The 22,005-nt window shown below is 41.8% G+C and overlaps 1 protein-coding gene across 1 annotated transcript; it reads left to right on the forward strand.

Annotated features, from left to right (window-relative positions):
- Positions 1-471: 471 nt before the first annotated feature.
- On the forward strand, positions 472-7,554 carry CARD6 (caspase recruitment domain family member 6). The gene is made up of 3 exons (XM_021077098.2): positions 472-744; positions 1,643-2,185; positions 4,737-7,554. Exons 2-3 carry the CDS (start codon positions 1,744-1,746, stop codon positions 6,980-6,982), a joined length of 2,688 nt encoding a protein of 895 aa, XP_020932757.2. The 5' UTR covers positions 472-744; positions 1,643-1,743; the 3' UTR covers positions 6,983-7,554.
- The last annotated feature ends 14,451 nt before the right edge of the window (positions 7,555-22,005 follow it).

Genomic DNA, 22,005 nt, shown 5'->3' on the forward strand with positions numbered 1-22,005 from the left:
CAGTGACAACATCAGACCCTTAACTCCTGAATTTTTATATTTATCTATTACATTTACTTATTCCTGCATATTGACAGATATCAATCCAAAAGAGTTAAATCAATTCACATTCCTATTACAGCAGCTAGAGCTCAGAGCAGGGAATACCTGGTCCAATCTCAAGTTCTCATGTTGTCACTGCAGTGGCTTGGGTCACTGTTGTGCTACCTGTTCAGTCCTCAGCCTGGGAACTTGCACATGCTGTGGATCTGGCCAAAAAATAAATAAATAATCTACAGGGAGCCAGGGGCCATGGGGGTTCAGGGTTGGATCCCCCCTCTGCTTTGCCTTGTTTCTACCTGCCCTCTCCAACACTAAGCATCACTGACATAGTTAACCTTTGCCAAATAGAATTACACTTTGCCTTTAAAAAGAAAAAAACAGCTATTATTTACTTACTGAAACGTTTTTGTAGTCCATTTCCTGGTTTGCAGGAAACAGGAACAATGATTACGAGGAGTGTTCTCTCAGAGATCATGGAAGAAGAATGAAAAATATTACTTAAAATCCTCCAACAAGATCTTGATTGTATCTTAGATACATTAACATTTTGAAGGCTAATTTCTGAGACTATTACAGATCCCCTGAAGAAAAGTCTGAAGCTGTTCATTTTGGTACATAAGAGAGAAGTGAGCTGTCAGCTTTTTCTCAACTGTTTATTAAGTACTTTTTCAGAATCAGCTACCATTTGGGGCTTAAATCATGGTAAGTTGAATTTATACACTTTTTGGGGGTGAGAGGAAGGAGGCAGATTTCCTGAAAAAAGAAAATTATCACCTTTTAATTTGTCTTTCTTCTGAAGATAATTTTTACTGAAATATGATTCAAGTGTCTAGGATTTAAAAAGCAGGGAGTGATATATTTTATTGCTTTAGGGGATTGATAATTTTTTGTTCAGACTTATCCAAAACTTGCAGTTGTTTTAGTGCTAAAATAAACTGCTTATTATTCTGCAGTGACATGCTGAAATACTCGTAGTTGGAAAGATACTCCTGTTGGAGTTCTCATTGTGGCATAGTGGAAGTGAATCTGACTAGTATCCATGAGGATGCAGGTTCCATCCCTGGCCTTGCTCAGTGGGTTAAGAATCCGGCATTGCCATGAGCTGTGGTGTAGACCAGCAGCTGTAGCTCCAATTTGATTCCTAGCCTGGGAACTTCCATGTGCTTCAGCTTCAGCTCTAAAAAGCAAAAAGGAAAGAGAGAGAGAAAAAAAAAAAAAAAAAAAAAAAAGAAAGGAAGAAAGAAAGAAAGAAAAAAGGGAGGAAACTACTATTAATGATGACTCATTGGGGTTTTTTTTCAAGTAAGTGAATTCATGACCAAAAGCTGCATATTTTCAGTTAGTACAGTCATTTTGAAAAGATAGAAAAAATAAGGAAGTTCTCTTTTGAGCAAGGCAGGAATGTGATCTGATTTTTTTCAGTGGGAGAAAGAAAGTTCTGACAGTTGACTTGTTGCCCTTTATATAGGAGGTGATAGGTATTCCTATTATCCAGTGAAATAAAGAAGAGAGATGATGCTCTGAGGTCATGGAAACTCTATTTACTATAAAATTTGTTATTTTTGAAAAAACATCCCCCAAACTTTCTTGTTCTTTTCAGAAATTTTAAAACATAAGAAGATAGAATCACCTCAATCTAGGGGGGGAAGATATTTTTAAATTTTTCCTGGAGAGAAACAGTCTGAGAATCCTGAGATCACCATGTCCTTCAAAGAGAAAGAACACTTGGATTTGGAAACCTCTGAGTCATTCACAGACAAGAAAACTGCTTGTCCAAGGGTCTCTGCTTGGTCCTCAAAGGAAAACAACCCACCAAAGTCCACAGCACCACAATTGGTTGAGAATGTTGAATATGAATTTCTAGCAACTAGAAATACTGAGTATTTACAGGATGGATGGAGATATGAAGAGCCAGATGATTCTTTATACTTAGGAGAAGAGGACTATCTAGAATCTTTTGGATACTCTGAAGATGCAGAAACCACCGTGGAAGAGGAGGCTTATGATGACACAGAGTGCCTTGTCTATTATGGGGAAGAGGACTCTATGTATTCGGAAAACGGAGAGTTCTCTGATGAACAACATTCTGAAGATTCAGAAACTGGCGTGTTATTAGAGAAGGAAGAGGAGAAAAGTGCGGAAGGTATGGGAATGATGTATGAATAGTTACCCAGGCAACAACTTATTTTTAGGTTGCCATGACATAATGGGGAGAGGGGCTGAGGAAGGGCACAAGGTATCAGCAGACAAGCAGCTGCTCAGAAATTCCTTGTACCCCTCTAATTTGGAATCTCCTCCGAGGTGGGTTGGAAAACCCAGGACTGAGAAATGGTGGAAGCTAAAGTAAATATTGGGAGTTCCCACTGTGGCACAGTTGGTTAGCGATTGGGGCTTGTCTCTATGGAGGCACCAGTTTGATCCCTGGCCCAGGGCATTGGGTTAAGAATCCAACATTGCTGCAGCTGTGGTATAGGTCCCAGATCCAGCTCGGATTCAATCCCTGTCCCAGGAACTTCCACAGGCATAGGGAACTTCCACAGGGGTGGCTGAAAATGAAAAACAAATATTGACTATCACCTCCATCATACATATAAGAAGTTGCTAACCACTAATTTTATTTTATTTTATTTTATTTTTGTCTTTTGTCTTTTTGTTGTTGTTGTTATTGTTGCTATTTCTTGGGCCGCTCCCGCGGCATATGGAGGTTCCCAGGCTAGGGGTCCAATCGGAGCTGTAGCCACCGGCCTACACCAGAGCCACAGCAACGCGGGATCCAAGCCGCATCTGCAACCTACACCACAGCTCACGGCAACGCCGGATCGTTAACCCACTGAGCAAGGGCAGGGACTGAACCCGCAACCTCATGGTTCTTAGTCAGATTCGTTAACCACTACGCCACGACGGGAACTCCTAACCACTAATTTTAGCTTTTACCTTCTTTTCCTCAGATTAAGACTTTTTAAAATTGGGAGTTCCCATCGTGGCTCAGTGGTTCACGAATCCAACTAGGAACCATGAGGTCAAGGGTTCGATCCCTGGCCTTGCTCAGTGGGTTGAGGATCCAGCATTGCCGTGAGCTGTGGTGTAGGTCTCAGGTGTGGCTCTGATCCCACGTTGCTGTGGCTCTGGTGTAGCCTGATGGCTACAGCTCTGATTAGACCCCTAGCCTGGGAACCTCCATGTGCCATGGGTATGGCCCTAGAAAAGGCAAAAAGACCAAAAAAAATAAATAAAACTTTTAGAAATTATTAAGCTCCTTTGTGACCAAAGGAATGTGGGGATTATGGACCTAACTACTGAAGTGGAAATGGGGAGGGGTTTGTGGTAAATGAGTAAGATCCCAAAATATTGTTGCTTGGCCTGATCGAGTCCAAATATTGCTGTTTTGATGAGGAAAATTATACTAGTATTTGAATTTGAATATATCTTAATGAAAATTCAAAATATGAGAAATGCTTAATTTGGAGAGATATTGTCTGGGAAAAAAAACATCACCAAATTCTGAGTAGAGAAGGGGAAGATAATTACCAACTCACATTCAGTCCAAATGCTGGGGATTCATTATCCAGTTACGGGTTGGAAAAGAATAACTTCATGCTGACTCAACTTCTCCCTCACCTTCTTACCTAGTATAAGCAACTTTCAGACCCTCCAAGGATTTCTTAGAGTTACTTTTGTTAGTTCTTGAAATGCATACTTTTCCTCACTTCTATTGTTTCTTCTAGGCTATTTTTATAGGGAGTCCAAGAAGCTTAGGCTAACTTGCTATCCATCGGGAGCAGAAAATGCTCTCTGATTTCCTTTCTCTATACAGAGTACTCTGTATTCCCAAGAAGTGGCTAGAAGATAAATTAGAAAATGAGTTCAGGAGAAATTAGGCACATGTAAATTCCTTTTTTTTTTGCTCTTTAGGGCCACACTTTTGGCATACCTATGCCACAGCCACAGCAATGCAGAATGCTTAGCCCACTGAGCAAGGCCAGGGATCGAACCTGAATCCTTGTGGATACTAGCTGGGTTTGTAACCTGCAGAGCCACAATGAGAACTCCCAGTACATATAAATTCTGAGACAACTTTAATGAAAATAAAATCTTCCACTTCTCCGAACTTTAGCAAGAGTTAACATTTAATAAGTAAATCAGTATCAACCTAGAGAATTCTTCATACAGGTGTGTAATGAAGCATTAACAAGTTTTTTCACAGCTGCATACAAACATTAGCCAAAAAAAAATTGGAAAACCTAAATGATCATTGGTAGAGAGTCGATCAATAAATTAATGGTTCATCCAAACCATGGATTAGCTAAAATGAATGAAGAAAAAAATTTTAAAAATGAACTAAGTATGTCTCTATATATACTGACTTGGGAGAATTTGCAAGTAATATATTGAGTGAAAAGCTGAAGAATCATTTGGTATAATATCATTTATAAAATAAAATAGCAGCCATTAAATCACACTGTGTATTTCTATATATGCAAGCATACTTATGTACTTGCACAGAAAAAGTGTGGAAGGAAACATATCAACATATCTCTTAGAAGGAGAATAGAATTGGCAGAGTAGTGAAAGGAAACTTTCACTTGTATTGTTTCATCTTTTTTTCAATGAAAATGTCAATTACTTATTTAATTTTAAAGTCAGTGAAGAAGCTCAGATGCTGAACATGACCTTCTCTATCTTATTTCCTGCAGAAAGAAAAAAGGTGTTTGAAGATGTCCTGGCCTGTTTGAACCTGGATCGGAGCAGAAAACTTCTGCCGGATTTCGTTAAACAATTTTCCTTAGACCGAGGATGTGGGTGGGTACCTAAGACTATGGGTGACTTAGCCTGGAATTTCCTGATGAAAGTTCAAGCACTGGATATGACAGCCAGAGATTCAATCCTTAGACACAAGATTCTGGGTAATGAGAGCGAAGAGGAATTTCTAACTGGAATAGAGAATTTGGAAATCAGAGAAACAGAAACCATTAATCCCCTTGATGTCCTGTGTGCCTCTATGCTGTGTTCAGACAGCTCTTTGCAACGCGAAGTCATGTCAAACATGTATCAATGCCAGTTTGCTCTTCCCCTGCTACTGCCAGATGCAGAAAACAACAAGAGCATTTTAATGCTGGGTGCCATGAAGGACATTGTGAAGGAGCAGTCAACACAGCCTTCAGGAGGTCCTACAGAGGGTACGGAAAAGCTTCTGACTCTCATGAAGATGCCCGTCATCTCTTTTGTGCGTCTAGGATACTGTAGCTTCTCCAAGTCCAGAATCCTCAACACACTGCTCAGCCCTGCCCACCTGAAATCACACAAAGTCTTTCTCCATCAGGATTTGCCTGTTCTAGTGCTTCCCCGGCAGATCTCTGATGGTCTGGTTGAAATAACCTGGTGTTTTCCTGATAGCGATGGTCTAAAGGAAAACTCCAGTTTTTTCCAGAAGCCTGTTGCTGTGGCCAACCTTCGCGGAGATCTAAAAAGTTTTTGGACACAGTTTGGTTTCTTGATGGAAGTTTCCTCAGCTGTGTTTTTTTTCACTGACAGCCTAGGTGAGAAGGAATGGAATCTACTGATGTTTTTAGGAGAAGCTGCCATTGAAAGATGCTACTTTGTCCTCAGTCCCCAGGCCAAGGAGAGTGAAGAGGCTCAGATTTTCCAGAGGATCCTGAACTTGAAACCAACACAGCTGCTGTTTTGGGAGGAGGAGGAAGCTGAAGAGAAGGGGAGGAACATGGAGGGCCTTCAAGCTGCCCTCCAGGAAGTGATGGCTGCTTCACTCAGGTGTGTGTCTGTAGAGGACATGGCCTCCCTGGCCAGGGAGTTGGGGATCCAGGTAGACCAAGACTTTGAAAACATTCAGGGGATTCAAATTTCCCCTAGTGAAGACTTAGCTGGAATAGCTGAAGATGAAGGACAACAAAGATACAGTCAGCCAAAAAGCTCATCTGAAAGCCCTGCTGAGACATCCAGAAGAGAGCCTGGGGCTGGAGGTGAGATCAACCAGAATCTTCAGAATTTCCACACCCCCCCAGTATTCATGTTTCATCCAAAAAACCCCTGTCCTTTACCAACCAGAACTGGAGGTCACTTTAACCCTGTTTCTTTGAAAGCCCCCTGGGTCATGGGTTCCCACTTTTGGACAGAGCAGAGGCCTCAGTGGTTCTATCCTTTTCCCTTTCAGAATACAAGGGCCTGTAGTCCAGGTAAAAATTTGGGGATTCAATACTTCCAACCCCAGAGACTTTATTCAGGTGAAAGGTTTATGAAATTTTCAAGAAAACTTCGGGGATGTCATGCAGGTAGAACTTTTGGGAGGCCACCAAGACCCAGGTGTGCACAGGCCTGGCCTGAGAGACCACAGGTCAAATATTCCACATATAAGCCATCCCAACCTGTGTTCTCTCAACCCAAGCACACTCAGACAAAACCCGCCCAGTCCCAGTCCACTCCAGCTCAATGTTCTCTATCCAAACCTACTCAGCCCAAGCTGTACAAGCCCCAGTCCCACCAACCTAAGCCTTCTCAGCTCCAGTCTTCCCAAGCTAAGACTTCTCAGCCCCAGTCCTCCCAACATAAGCCTTCTCAACTCGAGCCCTCCCAAACTAAGCCCTCCTCATCCAAACCCACTCAGCCCAAGCTGTACAGGCCCCAGTCCCACCAACCTAAGCCTTCTCAGCCCCAGTCCTCCCAAGCTAAGCCCTCTCCATCCAAACCTACTCAGCCCAATTCATTCAAGCCCCAGTCCTCCCAGTCAAAGCCTTCTCAGCCCCTTTCCTCCCAAGCTAAGCCCTCTCCATCCAAACCCACTCAGCCCAAGCCATATAAGCCCCAGTCCTCCCAAGCTAAGCCTTCTCAGCCCAGATGTACTCAACCCAAGTCATCTCAGACCAGTCCTTCACAGGCTAAGGCATATTCCCCAAGAGCAGGGCCCAAGAGTGTAGGGAAGCATTAAAGTTCTTATTCTAGAGACCTATGAAATGTATCCTTTGCCCAGGCCTTTCCTACATATAACAACCTGAAGAAGAGTGGCAGAGAGAGTAAGGTATTGTTAGCATGACACAGAAAACAAGATATGCACAGCCATATCTGCAAGAATTATGTCCCTAAAAAATACAAAAAGAATAAAGAATAGACTCAAGCAGTAAGTAAATGAATTGAATCAAACCTTGAGCATCAGGTGGTATATAACCTGACTCCAGGGAATGGGGGCTGTAAGGTGATTTCACTTGGAGAAGAGTGAGGATGAAGCCTCTAATGGCAAAGTGACCATAAAACAGGGTACATGTTGCCTCAGTTTTGCAAGAAAAGTTGCCCTAGATGTTGGCTGCTCTAGAGGTGTCTTGGTCAAAAATTTTTTGTTCAATATCAGATGCTAAGCAGATAATCCTGTTTGTTTGGAATGTTTAAATCAACTTGCTTGTGATAGTAGCCCCAAATTGCTTGGATGATAAAACTCATTTGACCCTTACATATAGAAATAATGAATTAACAACCAATAAAATTATTTTGCATTAACTTCAGAAATGATCTGTGGTATGTTTTATATTTAATTTAATTTAATTTTATTTATTTATTTGTTTTTTAGGGCTGTACCTGCGGCATATGGAAGTTCCCAGGCTAGGGACAATTGGAGCTATAGCTGTGGGCTTACACCACAGCCACAGCAACATCAGATCTGAGCCACGTTTACAAACTACACCACACTTCTCGGCAATGCCAGATCCTTAACACACTGAACGAGGCCAGGGATCAAACCTGCAATCTCATGTTCTTAGTCAGATTCCTTTCCAATGTTCCACGATGGGAACTCCTATTTTATATTTTAAATATTTGTAGTTGTTAAGATCATTTGGCTAATTGGAGGATCTATATTAGCCTCATGACTCCAACTTAAAATGTATAATTGAATTTTTAATTTTTTTTCCTTTTTCTTTTTAAGGATATACCTGCGGCATATGGAAGTTCCCAGGCTAGGGGTCAAATCGGAGCCACAGCTGCTGGCCTACACCACAGCCATAGCAACGCCAGATCTGAGCCACATCTGCAACCTATGCTATAGCTCGAGGCAATGCCAGAATCTTTTAACCTACTGAGCAAAGCCAGGGATGGAACTCAGTTCTTAACCCACTAAGCCACAATGGGAACTCCAAATTTTAATTTTAGAGTTGTGAGTTTTTCTTTTTAAGTTGAAAAGATTAAGATAGGTTCATAAAGTTTGTAAAGAACATTGAAATATTTAAGAGAACTTGAGATTCACAGTTTACAATTTTAATTTCTTAGAGTAATTGTTGAAAACATTTGGTTCCATTCTGCTAGTTAGAAGCATTAAGTTGAAGGAATATTAAATGTAAAATATTTAAGTGAAATTGAATTAACTAAGTTTGTGATAGACACCAACCATTAATAAAAAAAAACGCTTTAAAGGAAGATGTTAAAATTCACTAAACTTAGGGAGTTCCCGTCGTGAATCAGTGGAAACGAATCTGACTAGTATCCATGAGGATGCAGGTTCCATCCCTGGCCTTGCTCAGTGGATTAGGGATCCAGTGCTGCTGTGAGCTGTGGTGTAGGTCTCAGACACGGCTTGGATCCTGCGTTGCTGTGACTAAGTAGGCTGGCAGCTGCAGCTCCAATTGGACCCCCGGGAACCTCCATATGCCACGGGTGCAGCCCTAAAAAGACAAAAAATAAAAATTCACTAGATTTAGAAATAAAGTCAGATACGTAAATTTAAGAGCCTTGTTTTTTTAATTTGTAACTTTATAAAGTTAATATTAGTTTTAAGTCCTTAAAGTAACCCAAAGTTGTATTTTCTAGGTTAAAAAAAAAAAAACAACAAAATTTTTTCAAAGACTTACACTAAAATGTTGTTAACAAATAGATGAGAGGAGTCCCCTAGTAGCTCAGTGGGTTAAGGATCTGGCATTGTCACTGCTATGGCTCCAGTCACTGCTGTGGCACAGGTTCAATCTCTGGTCCAGGAACTCTGGCATGTCATGAGCACAGACCAAACAAAGTATAAGCTTGTTATACATGGTTCTGAAAATGCAGAAATAGACAAACAGAGGAACATAAATGTAATTCATAATCTCAAGACTCAAAGTAACTAGTAATGTAGTCCTCTAACTCACTAAATTACATTTTCATAGCTTTTTTTTTTTGCCCCCTGCCTTTGGCATGTGGAAATTCTCAGGCCAGGGATCGTCATACCCACCCCACTGTAGTGACAATGCTGAATCCTTAACTAGTTAGGCCACCAGCAAACTCCATTTTCATGTATTTTTTTCTTTGCTTACAAGGCAGCACTCCATTACATTTTTGAGTATGTACCAGGGTTGAATGTGGGAAAGTTAAATGCAGCGTCAGGAACAGGCAGTATAAGCAGCATGAAGAAAAAAAAAAAAACAAAAAAAAACAGCACATAAAACCCAAGAATGTCAGAGGCCCAGAAAAGGAAGTCTCCAGATGGTACCCCAGAACAAACATCAAGCATTAATCCCTGGAGTTCTTTTGCAGCACAGCAGGTTCAAAGTCCAGTGTTGTCACTGCAGTGGCCCTGATTGCTGTTGTGGCACAGGTGTCATCCCTGGCCAAGGAACTTCCACATGCCATGGGTGGGGAGAAAAAAAGGTTCATCCCTATCATCTTTTTTTTTCTTTTTTCCTTTTTAGGACTGCACCCTCAGCATATGGAAGTTTTCTGGGCTAGGGGTCAAATTGGAGCTGCTGCTGCATATCTGTACCACAGCCACACCAGATCTGAGCCGCATCCATGAACTACGATGCAGCTTGTGGCAATGCTGGATAGTTAACCCACTGAGCAAGACCAGGGATTGAACTTGCATCTTCATGGATACTAGCAGGGTTCTTAATCCACTGAGCCACAACTCTGATCATCCATCCCTATAATCTTAATCAAATTTTTTTGCTACTTATTATAGGATATATAAATTATTTTAGGGATGGGGAGGGGTGGTAGTTGCCTGGGTTGAAGATTTTTGAATGGTGTTGCAATAAAGAGAGGATTTCAGATTATCTACTCTTTTCTTTTTTTTCTTTTTAGGGCCACACCCCTGGCATATGGAGGTTCCCAGGCTAGGGGTCAGTTGGGAGCTACAGCTGCTGACCTATGCCACAGCCAGAGCAACTCGGAATCCGAGCTGCATCTGCAACCTACAACACAGCTCACGGCAACACGGTATCCCCGACCCAGGGGATACTAGTTGATCGAGGCCAGGGATCTAACCTGAATCCTCAAAGATGCTAGTCAGATTTGTTTTCTCTGTGCCACAACGGGAACTCCAATTATCTACTCTTTTATTACAATCTTTTGCTTTTTAGGGATGCACCTGCAGCATATGGAGGTTCCCAGGCTAGGGGTCAAATCGGAGCTACAGCTGCTGGCCTACTCCACAGGCACAGCAACACGGATTTCAAGCCATATCTGCAACCTACACCACTCATGGCAACACTGGATCCCCAACCAAATGAGCAAGGGCAGGGATCGAACCCTCAGCCTCATGGACACTAGTCAGATTCATTTCCTCTGAGCCATGATGGGGAACTCCCCATCTACTCTTTCAAATAAGATAAAGTTGCCATTGTGATTTGGGTATTGCCTGCTCATGACCCTAAATTACACAGGAGGGCTATAAAGTTTTCTGTTATTCTATAATGGAAATATAAAATAGATTGTCCGATTTGTTTGTTTTTCGCCACACCCATGACATACAGAATTTCCTGGGCCAGGAATCGGATTTGAGCCTAGCCGAAGCAGCAGCCTATACCAAAGTGGGATCCTTAACCCACTGTGGTGGGCTGGGGATTGAACCCGTGCCATGGCAGAGACAATATTGGACGCTAACCTGCTGCACCACAGTAAGAACTCCAAAACAGACTACCTGTTTAATCCAAGGTATTAGAATTCTTCACACCCTTATGGCAAATTTCCTTAAATTTTAAGGCAGCGATTTTGTAATTTGAGTGTGTGTAAAAATCACCCGGGGCAGTTGTTAAATTTGCCTGTGGTCGGGGCTTTCCACAGAGACTCTGACTCAGTAGGTCTGGGGTAGGTCTAAAGAACAGCCTCTTAACAGGAACTCCCACCAAGGCAGAAGATCCTGGGGACACTTTCTGAAAAGCCCAGTTACAGCCTGGGCTGTAAACCTGTTTTCTGGTGCTCAGAGAAAGATATTTTCATCTGGGCCATGAACCCGGGCTGGCACAATTTCCCTTCACTACCATTCTTATGAAACTCACTATTCCTCTTCTGCTGGAAAATTGGGCACTGAAAAGCTGGTGTAAGGTAAAAATGAGGTAAAAGCTTTTAGCTCTTTAAGACCAGGGCTGTTCTACCTAAAGCTTTCTGTATAGAACACTCCTCATTTTGCCTGCAAGTTGTATCCAATTAAATTTAAAAGACATCCTTTTATTTTTCAAAATGTGCTGCTTTCTCTTTGTTCCTTGGCTAAGATTTGGTTTTTGGCTCAAGCCTCAATGTCATAGGTATATGTAACATCATTCTGTCACTAATAGGAGACAACTTTACTAGTGATTAATGCACTGTAATTTTTGGCTCGTGTCCTATTTTACACCCCCACATCTCTAAGCCTTGCAGACTAGATCAGTTTCTCTGGGAGGCATAGGCAGAGAAAAGGGAGAATAGACGATACTGAGATGTTGTGCATGTCCTCTGAAGGGTCTCTGCTCCCTATCTCCAGTCCTGGGTAAACCCCCACCCCTACCCCTAGGCCCCAGGGTGAGCCATAAACCCAAAGAGAGATTTGAATACCGCATGCCTTAATATCTGTCCCACTTCCCATACTTGGATTGGGTGAAGGAATGAGGCAAGAGAGGAGGAAATACTATTAAGGGCAGGAGTTCCTGTTGTGGCACAGCTGAAATGAATCCGACTAGTATCCATGAGGATGCCGGTTCAATCCCTGGCCTCCTTCAGTGGGTTAAGGGTATAGCCTTGCTGTGGCTGTGATGTAGGCCGGCAACTGTAGCTCTGATTCGACCCCTAGCCTGGGAACTTCTATATGCCACTGGTGCGGCCCTAAAAAGCAAAAAACAAAAACAAAAATATATACATATGTATCATCCCATCAAACAGTAGCCTGCATAGTGGGGACAGAGTGACAAAGGCAGCTTGAGGAGGAACAGCATTTAAGGGACAGCAGAGCATCAGTGAAGTTGATGGAGGAGGAGCACTGGATGGCAAAGAAGCGCCAAAAGGAGTGCCTGGAAGCGCTGGTTGGGGTGTTTCAAGAGGACAGCAGAGAATGTCTTGGGTATTTTATCAAATTAGGGCTAATTTCCTGACTTTTAGACTAGACACACTTTTGCTGATTTCAAGATAAGGGATAAGGTGAAATTTTCAGAAACTAAGTGATAAAACTGTTAGACTAAGCTTATTTTTGTTGCTTCTTTTTTCTGCACAAACATATTAAAATTACGCAAACACTAACCGTATTGTCTCAGTCCTGGGCAGCCTGTGGTGTGCGGCTCCGGGATCCTGCTGTGAGGAGAGTAGCTGGCAAACAGCGCTCTGCTGCACTCCTTGGGGAACCACACTCTAGGCAGGCTGCGCTGAGCCAGATTCAGTATAGGGAGGTGGGCGGGCGGTACCAGAGCTGGGCCAGGCCTTCCCACCAGTGGGGCCCCAACCAGGCAATCTTGGCTCTGAGGCTCCCTGTTGGCCCCGCTGAGGCTTTCTCCCAGCTGAGCAGCACTGGAGTTTGATGCGCTCCCTCCCCAGCGCCCCTCCCATCTCTCCTTTCACAGCCCTCAGACCTTCAGGCAGCAGGAGGCTCCCCCGCCCACTCCTGCCCCGCCCCCGCCTTTCCTTGTCACAGACTTTTCATCTGCTTCCTGGAGGACCTGCTCTGCCACAAATTATTTGTGAAAAATGTTTCTTCTTTTCAACGTCTGAGCAGTCTTGGACACACCTACTTCTCTCCCCTGCACTTTGTGAGAAAGCAAACCCAGAGAACCTTCTCCATAACCCAGAGGCTGCTTCAAAAAGGGAGCAATGCTTTGTTTTTTAAAAATGATCTCCTTTAGGATGGGCATTAATTTTGGATATGGAGAGTTTTTCTTTTTGGCCACATCTGCGGCATATGGAAGTTCCTAGGCTAGGGGTCATATCAGAGCTGCAGCTGTGGGCCTATGCCACAGCCACCGAAATGCCAGATTTGGCTTGTGGCAATGCTGGATCCTCAACCCACTGAATAAGGCCAGGGACTGAATCTGCATCCTCATGGATACCAGTTGGTTTCTCAACCCGTTGAGCTACCATGGGAACTCCTGGAGAGGTTTTTTAACAAGAGCTTTGCACAACTGCATATTTCATCTGATGCCATGTGTCAACGAGCACTCTTCCTTGCTTAATGACAATACAGAATCATTCATAATTTGCTATTCTCATATTCTATTTTTTTTTTTCCTTTTTAGAGCCATACCTGCGGCATATGGAGGTTCCCAGGCTAGAGGTCTAATCAGAGCTATGGCTGCTGGCCTACACCACAGCCACAGCAACATCAGATCCGAGCCACCTCTGTGAACTACACCACAATTCACGGCAACGCCAACTCCTTAACCCACTGAGTGAGGCCAAGGATCAAATCCGCAACCTCGTGGTTAACTACTTGGATTGTTTCTGCTGCATCACAACAGGAACTCCTCATCTAATTGTTAATTCAGTATTTCCATAACATGCCTGATAGAGTCTTAAACTTATGAGCAAAAAAGGACTCCTCCCAAACTTGCAGCCCCTTTCCATCCATAGCTCCCTCCCCCAATTATAATAATGCCAAAACCTAAGACTTCTGGCTGTCTGTCTTCCCTCCACCTCCCTCCATCCCAAATCACCAAGTCTTGGCAATTTTATCTCCGTAGTATTCTGAGTCCATCCACTTCTCTAAGGTCTCCACTACCCCTAGTCCATCTAAGCCATCATCACCTCCTACATGGACCACTGCAATAGAGTTCTACCTGCCCTCTGCTTCCACTACTGCCCTGCAACTCATTCTCTGCATTTCAGCCATGGTGAAGAGTGTGTGTATACAAGTAACAACTTTTTATTTTATTTCATTGTTTTCTTTTTTTAGCACCACACCTGAAGCACATGGAGGTTCCCAGGCTAGGGGTCAAATCGGAGCTACAGCTGCCAGCCTACACCACAACCACAGCAACGCAGGATCTGAGCCACATCTGTGACCCACTGAGCAAGGCCAGGGATCGAACCTGCGTCCTCATGGATACTAGTCAGATTCCTTTCTGCTGAGCCATAATGGGAACTCTACACATGACAATTTAAAAACATATACACATAACCTATGATGGAAAAGAATCTGAAAAAGAATATATGTACATATATGCATGAATAATGACTCACTTTGCTGTACACTTGAAACTAACAAAACATTGTGAATTAACTATACTTCAATTGAGAAAAACCCTATGTACAAAAATAGGACAGTATCACGAACCCTCTTAATCTCATCACAGCAATTCCAGAAAATAATAATAATAATAATAATTTTTTTAGTGCTGCACCTACAGCATGTGAAAGTTCCCGGGCCTGGGTCAAATCAGGGTTGCAGTTGCCAGCCTACAACTCAGGGCAACACCAGATCCCTAACCCACTGAGTGGGGCCAGGGATCGAACCTGCATCCTCATGGATACTAGTCAGGGTCATTAACCACTGTGCCATGATGGGAACTCCAATTCCAGAAATTATTAACAATTTGTCAATCTAGTTTTATTTAGCTCCCCACCTCAATGTTTTTCTTTAAAAAATATATCATTTGAAAACAAATTTAAGGGGTTCCCATTGTGGGTCATTGGATTAAGGATGCAATGTAATCTCTGTGAGGATGCAGTTTTGAGCCCTGGACTAACTCAGTGGGTTAAGAATCCGTCATTGCTGCAAACTGTGGTGTAGGTTGCAGATGCAGCTCAGATCCAGTGTTGCCATGGCTGTGGCATAGGCCAGCAAATGCAGCTCCAATTCCACCCCTAACCTGGGAACTTCCATATGTAACATAAAAATAAAAAAAAAAAAAGGGAAGAAAAGAAAAAAAACGCACAACCCCCAAAACAAATTTAAGAGGCCATATTATTTCAGCCATGAAAACTTCAGTCACTGTCTCTAATAGAGGAGGATTTTTATTTTTTTAATTTTTTTTTTTTTTTTTTGCTTTTTATTATACTGCCATCTTCTGGATCTTCTGAATGCAAACACATCGATGACAATATAGACATTTAAAACCAGGTCTCTGCAACTCTCTAATCTGTGGTTGACCTGTTAAACTTTGTATAATTATTTCTTTTATTAATTGGGAAAGTTCTTTAACAACTTAATACATATCAATTATGAAAGCTAAAATATACATGTATTCCAGGATCGATTGTGTTTGTAGGGGATGAAGGCAAACATAAAACTGTTAAAATTTACAGAGTTTCTGTTGTGACTCAGCAGGTTAAGAACCTGACATAGTGTCCATGAGGGTGCGAGTTTGATCTCCAGCTCTGCTCAGTGGGTTAAGGATATGGTATTACCTCAAGCTATGGTGTAGTTTTATTTTTTAAAGTTTTATTTAATTATAGTTGGTTTACAACGTTGTGATAATTTCTGCTGCACAACAAAGTAGGCCATTAATTCCAACCTCTTCCAATGACAGTTTTTAAGATTAATGTTAATAGAGGTGTTGGCTAGAAAAGCATTTCCATTGGTGGTGAGAGTATAAATTATCATAGTTCATTTGGGAAGGCAATTTGATTGCATATGTAAAAAATAAAAATAAAATATCTTTAACTTTTGATCCAGTAAATTTACTTTAGGAATTCCTCCTACATCCATTCTTTTTTTTTTTTTTTTTTTTAAATGGCTGCACCTGCAGCATATGGAAATTTCCAGGCCAGAGACTGAGTCAGAGCCACAGCTGTGACCTACGCTGCAGCTATGGCAATGCCAGATCCTTAATCCACTGTGCTGGGCTGGGGATTGAACCCATGCCTCCACATAGACCTGAGCTGCTGCAGTTGGATTCTTTAACCCATTGTTCTACAGTGGGAACTCCCATATATTTTGGTTAATGTATGCAAAGATGTATATACCCTTGCAGAAGATGTATAATCTCACATTGTTTATAAAGGACTAGAAAAAAACCCAGAATGCTTAACTAAATGATGCCACTACACATGTGCAATGTGGTTCTACGAAGGTGCTTAAAAATAACGGTATAGGAGTTTCCACAGTGGCTCAGTGGTTAATGCACCTGACTAGTATCCATGAGGACATGGGTTCAACTCCTGGCCTCGCTCAGTGGGTTAAGGATCTGGCATTGCCATGAGTTGTGATGTAGGTCACAGACGTGGCTCAGATCCCTAGTTGCTGTGGCAGTGGCCTAGGCCAGCGGCTACAGCTCTGATTCGACTCCTAGCCTGGGAAACTCCATATGCTACAGGTGCGGCCCTAAAAAGACAAAATAATAATAATAATAATAATGGTATAGGTCTAAATATTTAGATAATAATACATAACAATAACTGATGTCATGAGCTTTAAAAAAATATTTTGGCCTAGAACTGGAAAATACAAATTAAGTACTCTTTCATATTTTTTTACCAACAGATATTTATGTAGAAAAAGCTACATTTGGCTTTCTGCCACTAGAAGACTGATACACTCATCTTTTAAAAAATGTAACACGAGGCAATAAGATATAATCTAGCTTCATAACCTATGATAAAATAAATAAAATAAAGATAATTTGAGTGTAAGTTATATTTTGTGGTTTCTACTCAAGAAGAATATAAATTAACAGGAAGAAAAACTGTTAAAAAAAAGTGCTCTGTGAAATTCATACCATGAATCCAAACTTACAGTGCAATGTCTTTTTACTTACCTTTATTATTTAATAACAAAATAGTGACTAGTCACAGTAATCATGTGACTCTTCTATGTGGTGTGTGCTTAGCATGTGAGAAGTCAGTTGATTTTCTATGACTCTGGAATGACAGTGTCAAGGCACAGCAGTAACAGTGCCAGACCCTTAACCCCAGGCCACCAGGGAACTCCTATTTCTTGTCTTTCTGAGAATAGCCAGCCATTCTGACCAGTGTGAGGTGATAAGTAGGGTAGTTTTTCTTTCATAACTCATGCTCTCATTTTCTTTTCTTTTTTCTTTTTCTTTTTTCTTTTTGGTCTTTTTAGGGCCATACACGCAGAAGATGGAAGTTCCCAGGCTAGGGGTTGAATCAGAGCTGCAGCTGCCGGCCTACATCACAGCCATAGCAACACAGGATCCGAGCCACTTTGCCCACAGCTCCTGGCAATGCCGGATCCTTATCCCACTGAACGAAGCCAGGGATTGAAACCATATCCTCATGGATCCTAGTCAGGCTTGTTAACCACTGAGCCACTAAGGGAACTCCAATGACTTTTTAATTTTTAAATCCTTTTTTCTTCCAGTTTTATTAAGATATAATTGACATAAGGCACTGTATAATTTAAGATGTACACATGATTATTTGATTTATATATGTTATGAAATGATTATCACAATAAGTGAATATCCATCACTCATATGGAGAAAAAATAAAAGAATAAGAAAACATATTTTTTTTCTTGTAATGACAACTGCTAGAATTTACTCTCTCTCTCTTTTTTTTTTTTTTTTGTCTTTTTAGGGCCACATCCATGGCATATGGAGGTTCCCAGGCTAGGGGTTGAATGGGAGCTACAGCTGCCAGCCTGCGCCACAAACACAGCAACATTAGATCTGAGCCATGTCTGTGGTCTATACACCACAGCTCATGGCAACGCCAGATCCTTAACCCACTGAGCGAGGCCAGGGATCAAACTTGCAACCTCATGTTTCCTAGTCAGATTCGTTTCTGCTGCGCCACAATGGGAACTCCAAGATTTGCTTTCTTAACAACTTTCAAATATATATATGCTGCATTTTTAACTATAGTCACCATAGAGAAGGTTACATGCCCATGAATTATATTGTAACTGGAACTTTGTACCTTTTTTATCACCTTCACCCATTTCACACACTTCCTACCTCCCACCTCTGGGAACCATCAATTTGTTCTCTGTATTTGCGAGTTGAGTTTTTCAGATTTGACTTTTAAGCGAGAGCAAAACAGTTCTTAACTCTCTCTGTCTGACTTATTTCACTTAGCACAATTCCCTCAGGGTCTGTTCATGATGCAAATAGCAGAAAATCCTTTATTGTGGCAGAATAATATTCCCTTGTATATATACTACATTTTCTTCACTATGCATCCATTGGTGGCCAAAAGTTGTTTTCATGTCTGAGCTATTGTAAGTAATTCTGCAATGAACATGGGCGTACAGCTACTTTTTTGATATAGTGATTTTGTTTCATAGGCAGAGCAGAAGTGGAATTGCTGGATCATGTGGTCGTTCTATTTCTTAATCTTTTGAGGAACCTCCATGCTGTTTCCAAAGTGACTAAACCAATTTGCACTCCCATCAAAGTGCACCAGGGTTCCCTTTTCTCTGCATTCTCACTGACACTTGTCTCTTGTGTTTTTGATGATAGCCATTCCAAGAGGGAGAATTTACTCTTTTAACAACTTTCATATACAACATACAGCCGTTAGTTATATTAATCATATTGTACATCACACCTCTGGTATTTATTTATCTTATATCTGGAAGTTTGCAGCTTTTTTCTTTTTATGGGCACAGCTGTGGCATATGGAAATTCCCTGGCTAGGGGTCAAATTGGAGCTGCAGCTGAGGCCTGCGCCACAGCTGCTGCAATGCCAGATCTAAGCAGCATCTGCAACCTGTGCCACAGCTTGAACCCACTGGATCCAGCAATGCGGGATCCTTAACCCACCGAGTGAGGCCAGGAATTGAACCTCCATCCTCAAGGATTCTATGTTGTGTTCTTAACCTGCTGAGCCACAATGGAACTCCTAGACGTTTGTAGCTTTTGACCACCTTCATCCAATTCCTCTTCCCCTCATCCCCTGACTATGGTAACCATAAATCTGAGCTTTTTCTATGATTTAGTTTGTTTTTGAAGTATAATTGACCTGCAACATTATGTTAATTTCTGGTGTACAATGTAGTGATTTGATCTTCTATACATTTCAAAATCATCACCATGGTAAGTCTAGTAACCATCTGTCACTATACAAAGATAGCAGCTGACCTGTTTAGTCATGACCATGGGGTGGCCTGGAGGAGGGGAAGGCAAGGCCAGAGTGGGAGATTTGAGACTTAGGAGTGTTGGGACTGGCTCAGCCCTGCCACAGACTGGGAGGCTAATATGCTGCTTAATTTCTTTCTTGTATCTTTTCCTTACCCTTCTTTTCTCTTTCCCTCTACATAGTCAGTCTCTTTTCATGAAGGATTTTAAGTTTCCCAGCCTGGAGGGGGGATGTTTTGAAGCAAAGGATAAATTGTTAAAGCTGTAATTTCAGGCTTCATGAGAGAAATATTGGGGTTAAGGATATCTGGAAAATATGCCTGAAAATTAAAATGGAATTTTGTTTGGTTGAAAGAGAAGTGGAAAAAGAGGAGGCAGATGACAGAGGCTGGGACACATGGAAAAGTCTTTACAATGACCTAGCATTGCCATTAATTCATGAGAAACTCTGCTTTAAGGCATTGAATCTGTCCTAGAAGAATGAGGCTCAATACCTCCTTTTATTATCTGGGAGCTTAAATTATCAGCGGCATTTCCCCCCCATTTGGTTTGAAAAACTTCTCTCATATAGAATATAAAATGCTTTCAAAATTCAGTTTTATTTATGGGTGGCATATTTTTTATACTCTTGATGAAGAAACTTGGGGTGAATGGAGGGTCAATTTTATCTTTTTTTTTTTTTTTTAACCAAAATGTCACATCACTCAGCAGAGTGCTTTGTTGTTATGAGAGTGAAAAAAATTTCCTCCAGCACAAGGTGTGGGGACATCAGATTAGAAAGAATAATAAGCTTTCTTCTTGAAATAGGCCTAATCAATATACTGAATTATACTTATATTAGGGCATTCATCAATAATATATCAAACACTAGGTGCATCTTTCCCTGAGAGAGTTAGAAACTCTCTGTAGAGCTGAACCCTCAGATCTGGGGTTGTGTCTATGCATGTCACACGCAGAGCATCATTGGGCCTCGGAAATGTACACTTAAATATCTCTGCTGGAGCAAAGGTCACCTAATCACTCCACTGTGAAGTGCTTAATTGTAAAGTGGGTGGGGATGTGATCTCACTAAGTGCAGTGTTGTTTTCTAGCAGAGTTTTTAAGGATAATGAAGGCTGGCTCCTCAGGTTCTAACTGTGAGTGAATGAGATGGAATTTGGTCACACCAAATCAGTCAACAAGTTCTGGAAAACAAACATCCGAGTGATACACCCCTTCTTTCTGTTCTACTGTCAAAGTAGAGCCATGCCCTCCATATTCTTTGCTCCCTATCTCCTGACGCAGAAGAAACTAATGTCACATTGTTGGTAATCTCCCTGGTAATTATTAAGCAGATTCCTTTTGGGCTGAGTGTTTATAAGTTGACTTGATTTTTTTCAGGAAGTTTTCCACCTAAACTGTGTATTGGTGGAATATGGGTTTTTTTTTTTTTTTTTTTTTTTTTTTTTTTTTTTGCCATTTCTTGGGCTGCTCCCGTGGCATATGGAGGTTCCCAGGCTAGGGGTCAAATCGGAGCTATAGCTTCCGACCTACACCAGAGCCACAGCAATGCAGGATCCGAGCCTCATCTTCGACCTACACCACAGATTACAGCAATGCCGGATCCTTAACCCACTGAGCAAGGCCAGGGATCGAACCTGCAACCTCATGGTTCCTAGTCACATTCGTTAACCACTGAGCCACAATGGGAACTCCTTGTTTTTTTTTTTACTGGCTGCTTGTGTGGCATATGAAACTTCTCAGGCTAGGGGTCGAATTAGAGCTGCAGCTGCAGGCCTATGGCATAGCAACACTGGGTCCCAGCTGCATCTGTGACCTAGGCTGCATCTTAACCCACTGAGCAAGGCCAGGGATCAAACCCACATCCTCACAGTGAAAATGTCAGATACTTGATGTACTTTCAGAGCCACAACAGAAGCCTGCTGAGTCACAAAGGGAAGTCCTGGAGGAATATCTTTGGCTAAACTGTTTTGTAAAAAATTTTCTTGGCTCACATTTGTTTATGCATATATTTTATTTATTTATTTAATTTTATTTTTTTAGGGCCGCACTGGCGGCATATGGAGGCTCCCAGGCTAGGGATCCAATCGGAGCTACAGCTGCCAGCCTACACCATACCCACAGCAATGCAGGATCAGAGCTGCGTCTGCGACCTACACCACAGCTCACAGCAACACTGGATCCTAACCCACTGAGGGAGGCTAGGGGTTGAACCCACAACCTTATGGTTCCTAGTCGGATTAGTTTCCACTGCACCATAACGGGAACTCCTCTGCATATATTTTAAGAACTCACTTGTTGCGAAGTTCCCTGGTGGTGTCTAATTTCCCTAGGCAGTGGTTAGGACTTGCCTGTTTCACCCCTGCAGCCCTGGTTCCTTCCCTATTCTGGGAACTTAGACCCCATATCAAGCTGTAGTACAATGTGGCCAAAATTAAAACAAACAAACAAACAAAAATTTAAAAAACCAACCCCTTCACTTGTTTCCCACTAGTGGAGAGGTGTGCAGCAGTGTGTACTTTATATAATCTCAAATTTCATCCACCCTATAAAGAAGGTTTCATTATTCTTCAAGAAAGAAAATTGGGGCTTAAAAGGATAAAACTTAGCAATTAGAAAAGCCTACATTTGAGACAAGATTTGTCTGATGCTCTTTCTGACAAACCACATTTTCTCCCAAGAAGCAGGCCCATACTAGCAGAAGCTAAAGAAGGAGCAAGACGAGAGTGAAATGAGTTTCTTCCTTTTTAATTGTTCCATAAAATATAGAATGTGA

The sequence above is a fragment of the Sus scrofa genome, chromosome 16, assembly GCF_054392235.1.
Source record: "Sus scrofa isolate SSC_HxYL_T2T_F1_AM1 chromosome 16, Sscrofa_HxYL_maternal_Yorkshire_Landrace_v2.0, whole genome shotgun sequence".
NCBI lineage: Eukaryota > Metazoa > Chordata > Mammalia > Artiodactyla > Suidae > Sus > Sus scrofa.

Coding starts and splice junctions, on each gene's coding strand:
- CARD6 (XM_021077098.2), top strand. CDS start 1,744: ATGTCCTTCAAAGAGAAAGAACACTTGGATTTGGAAACCTCTGAGTCA. Junction 2,186..4,736: donor AGAGGAGAAAAGTGCGGAAG/GTATGGGAATGA, acceptor TATTTCCTGCAG/AAAGAAAAAAGGTGTTTGAA.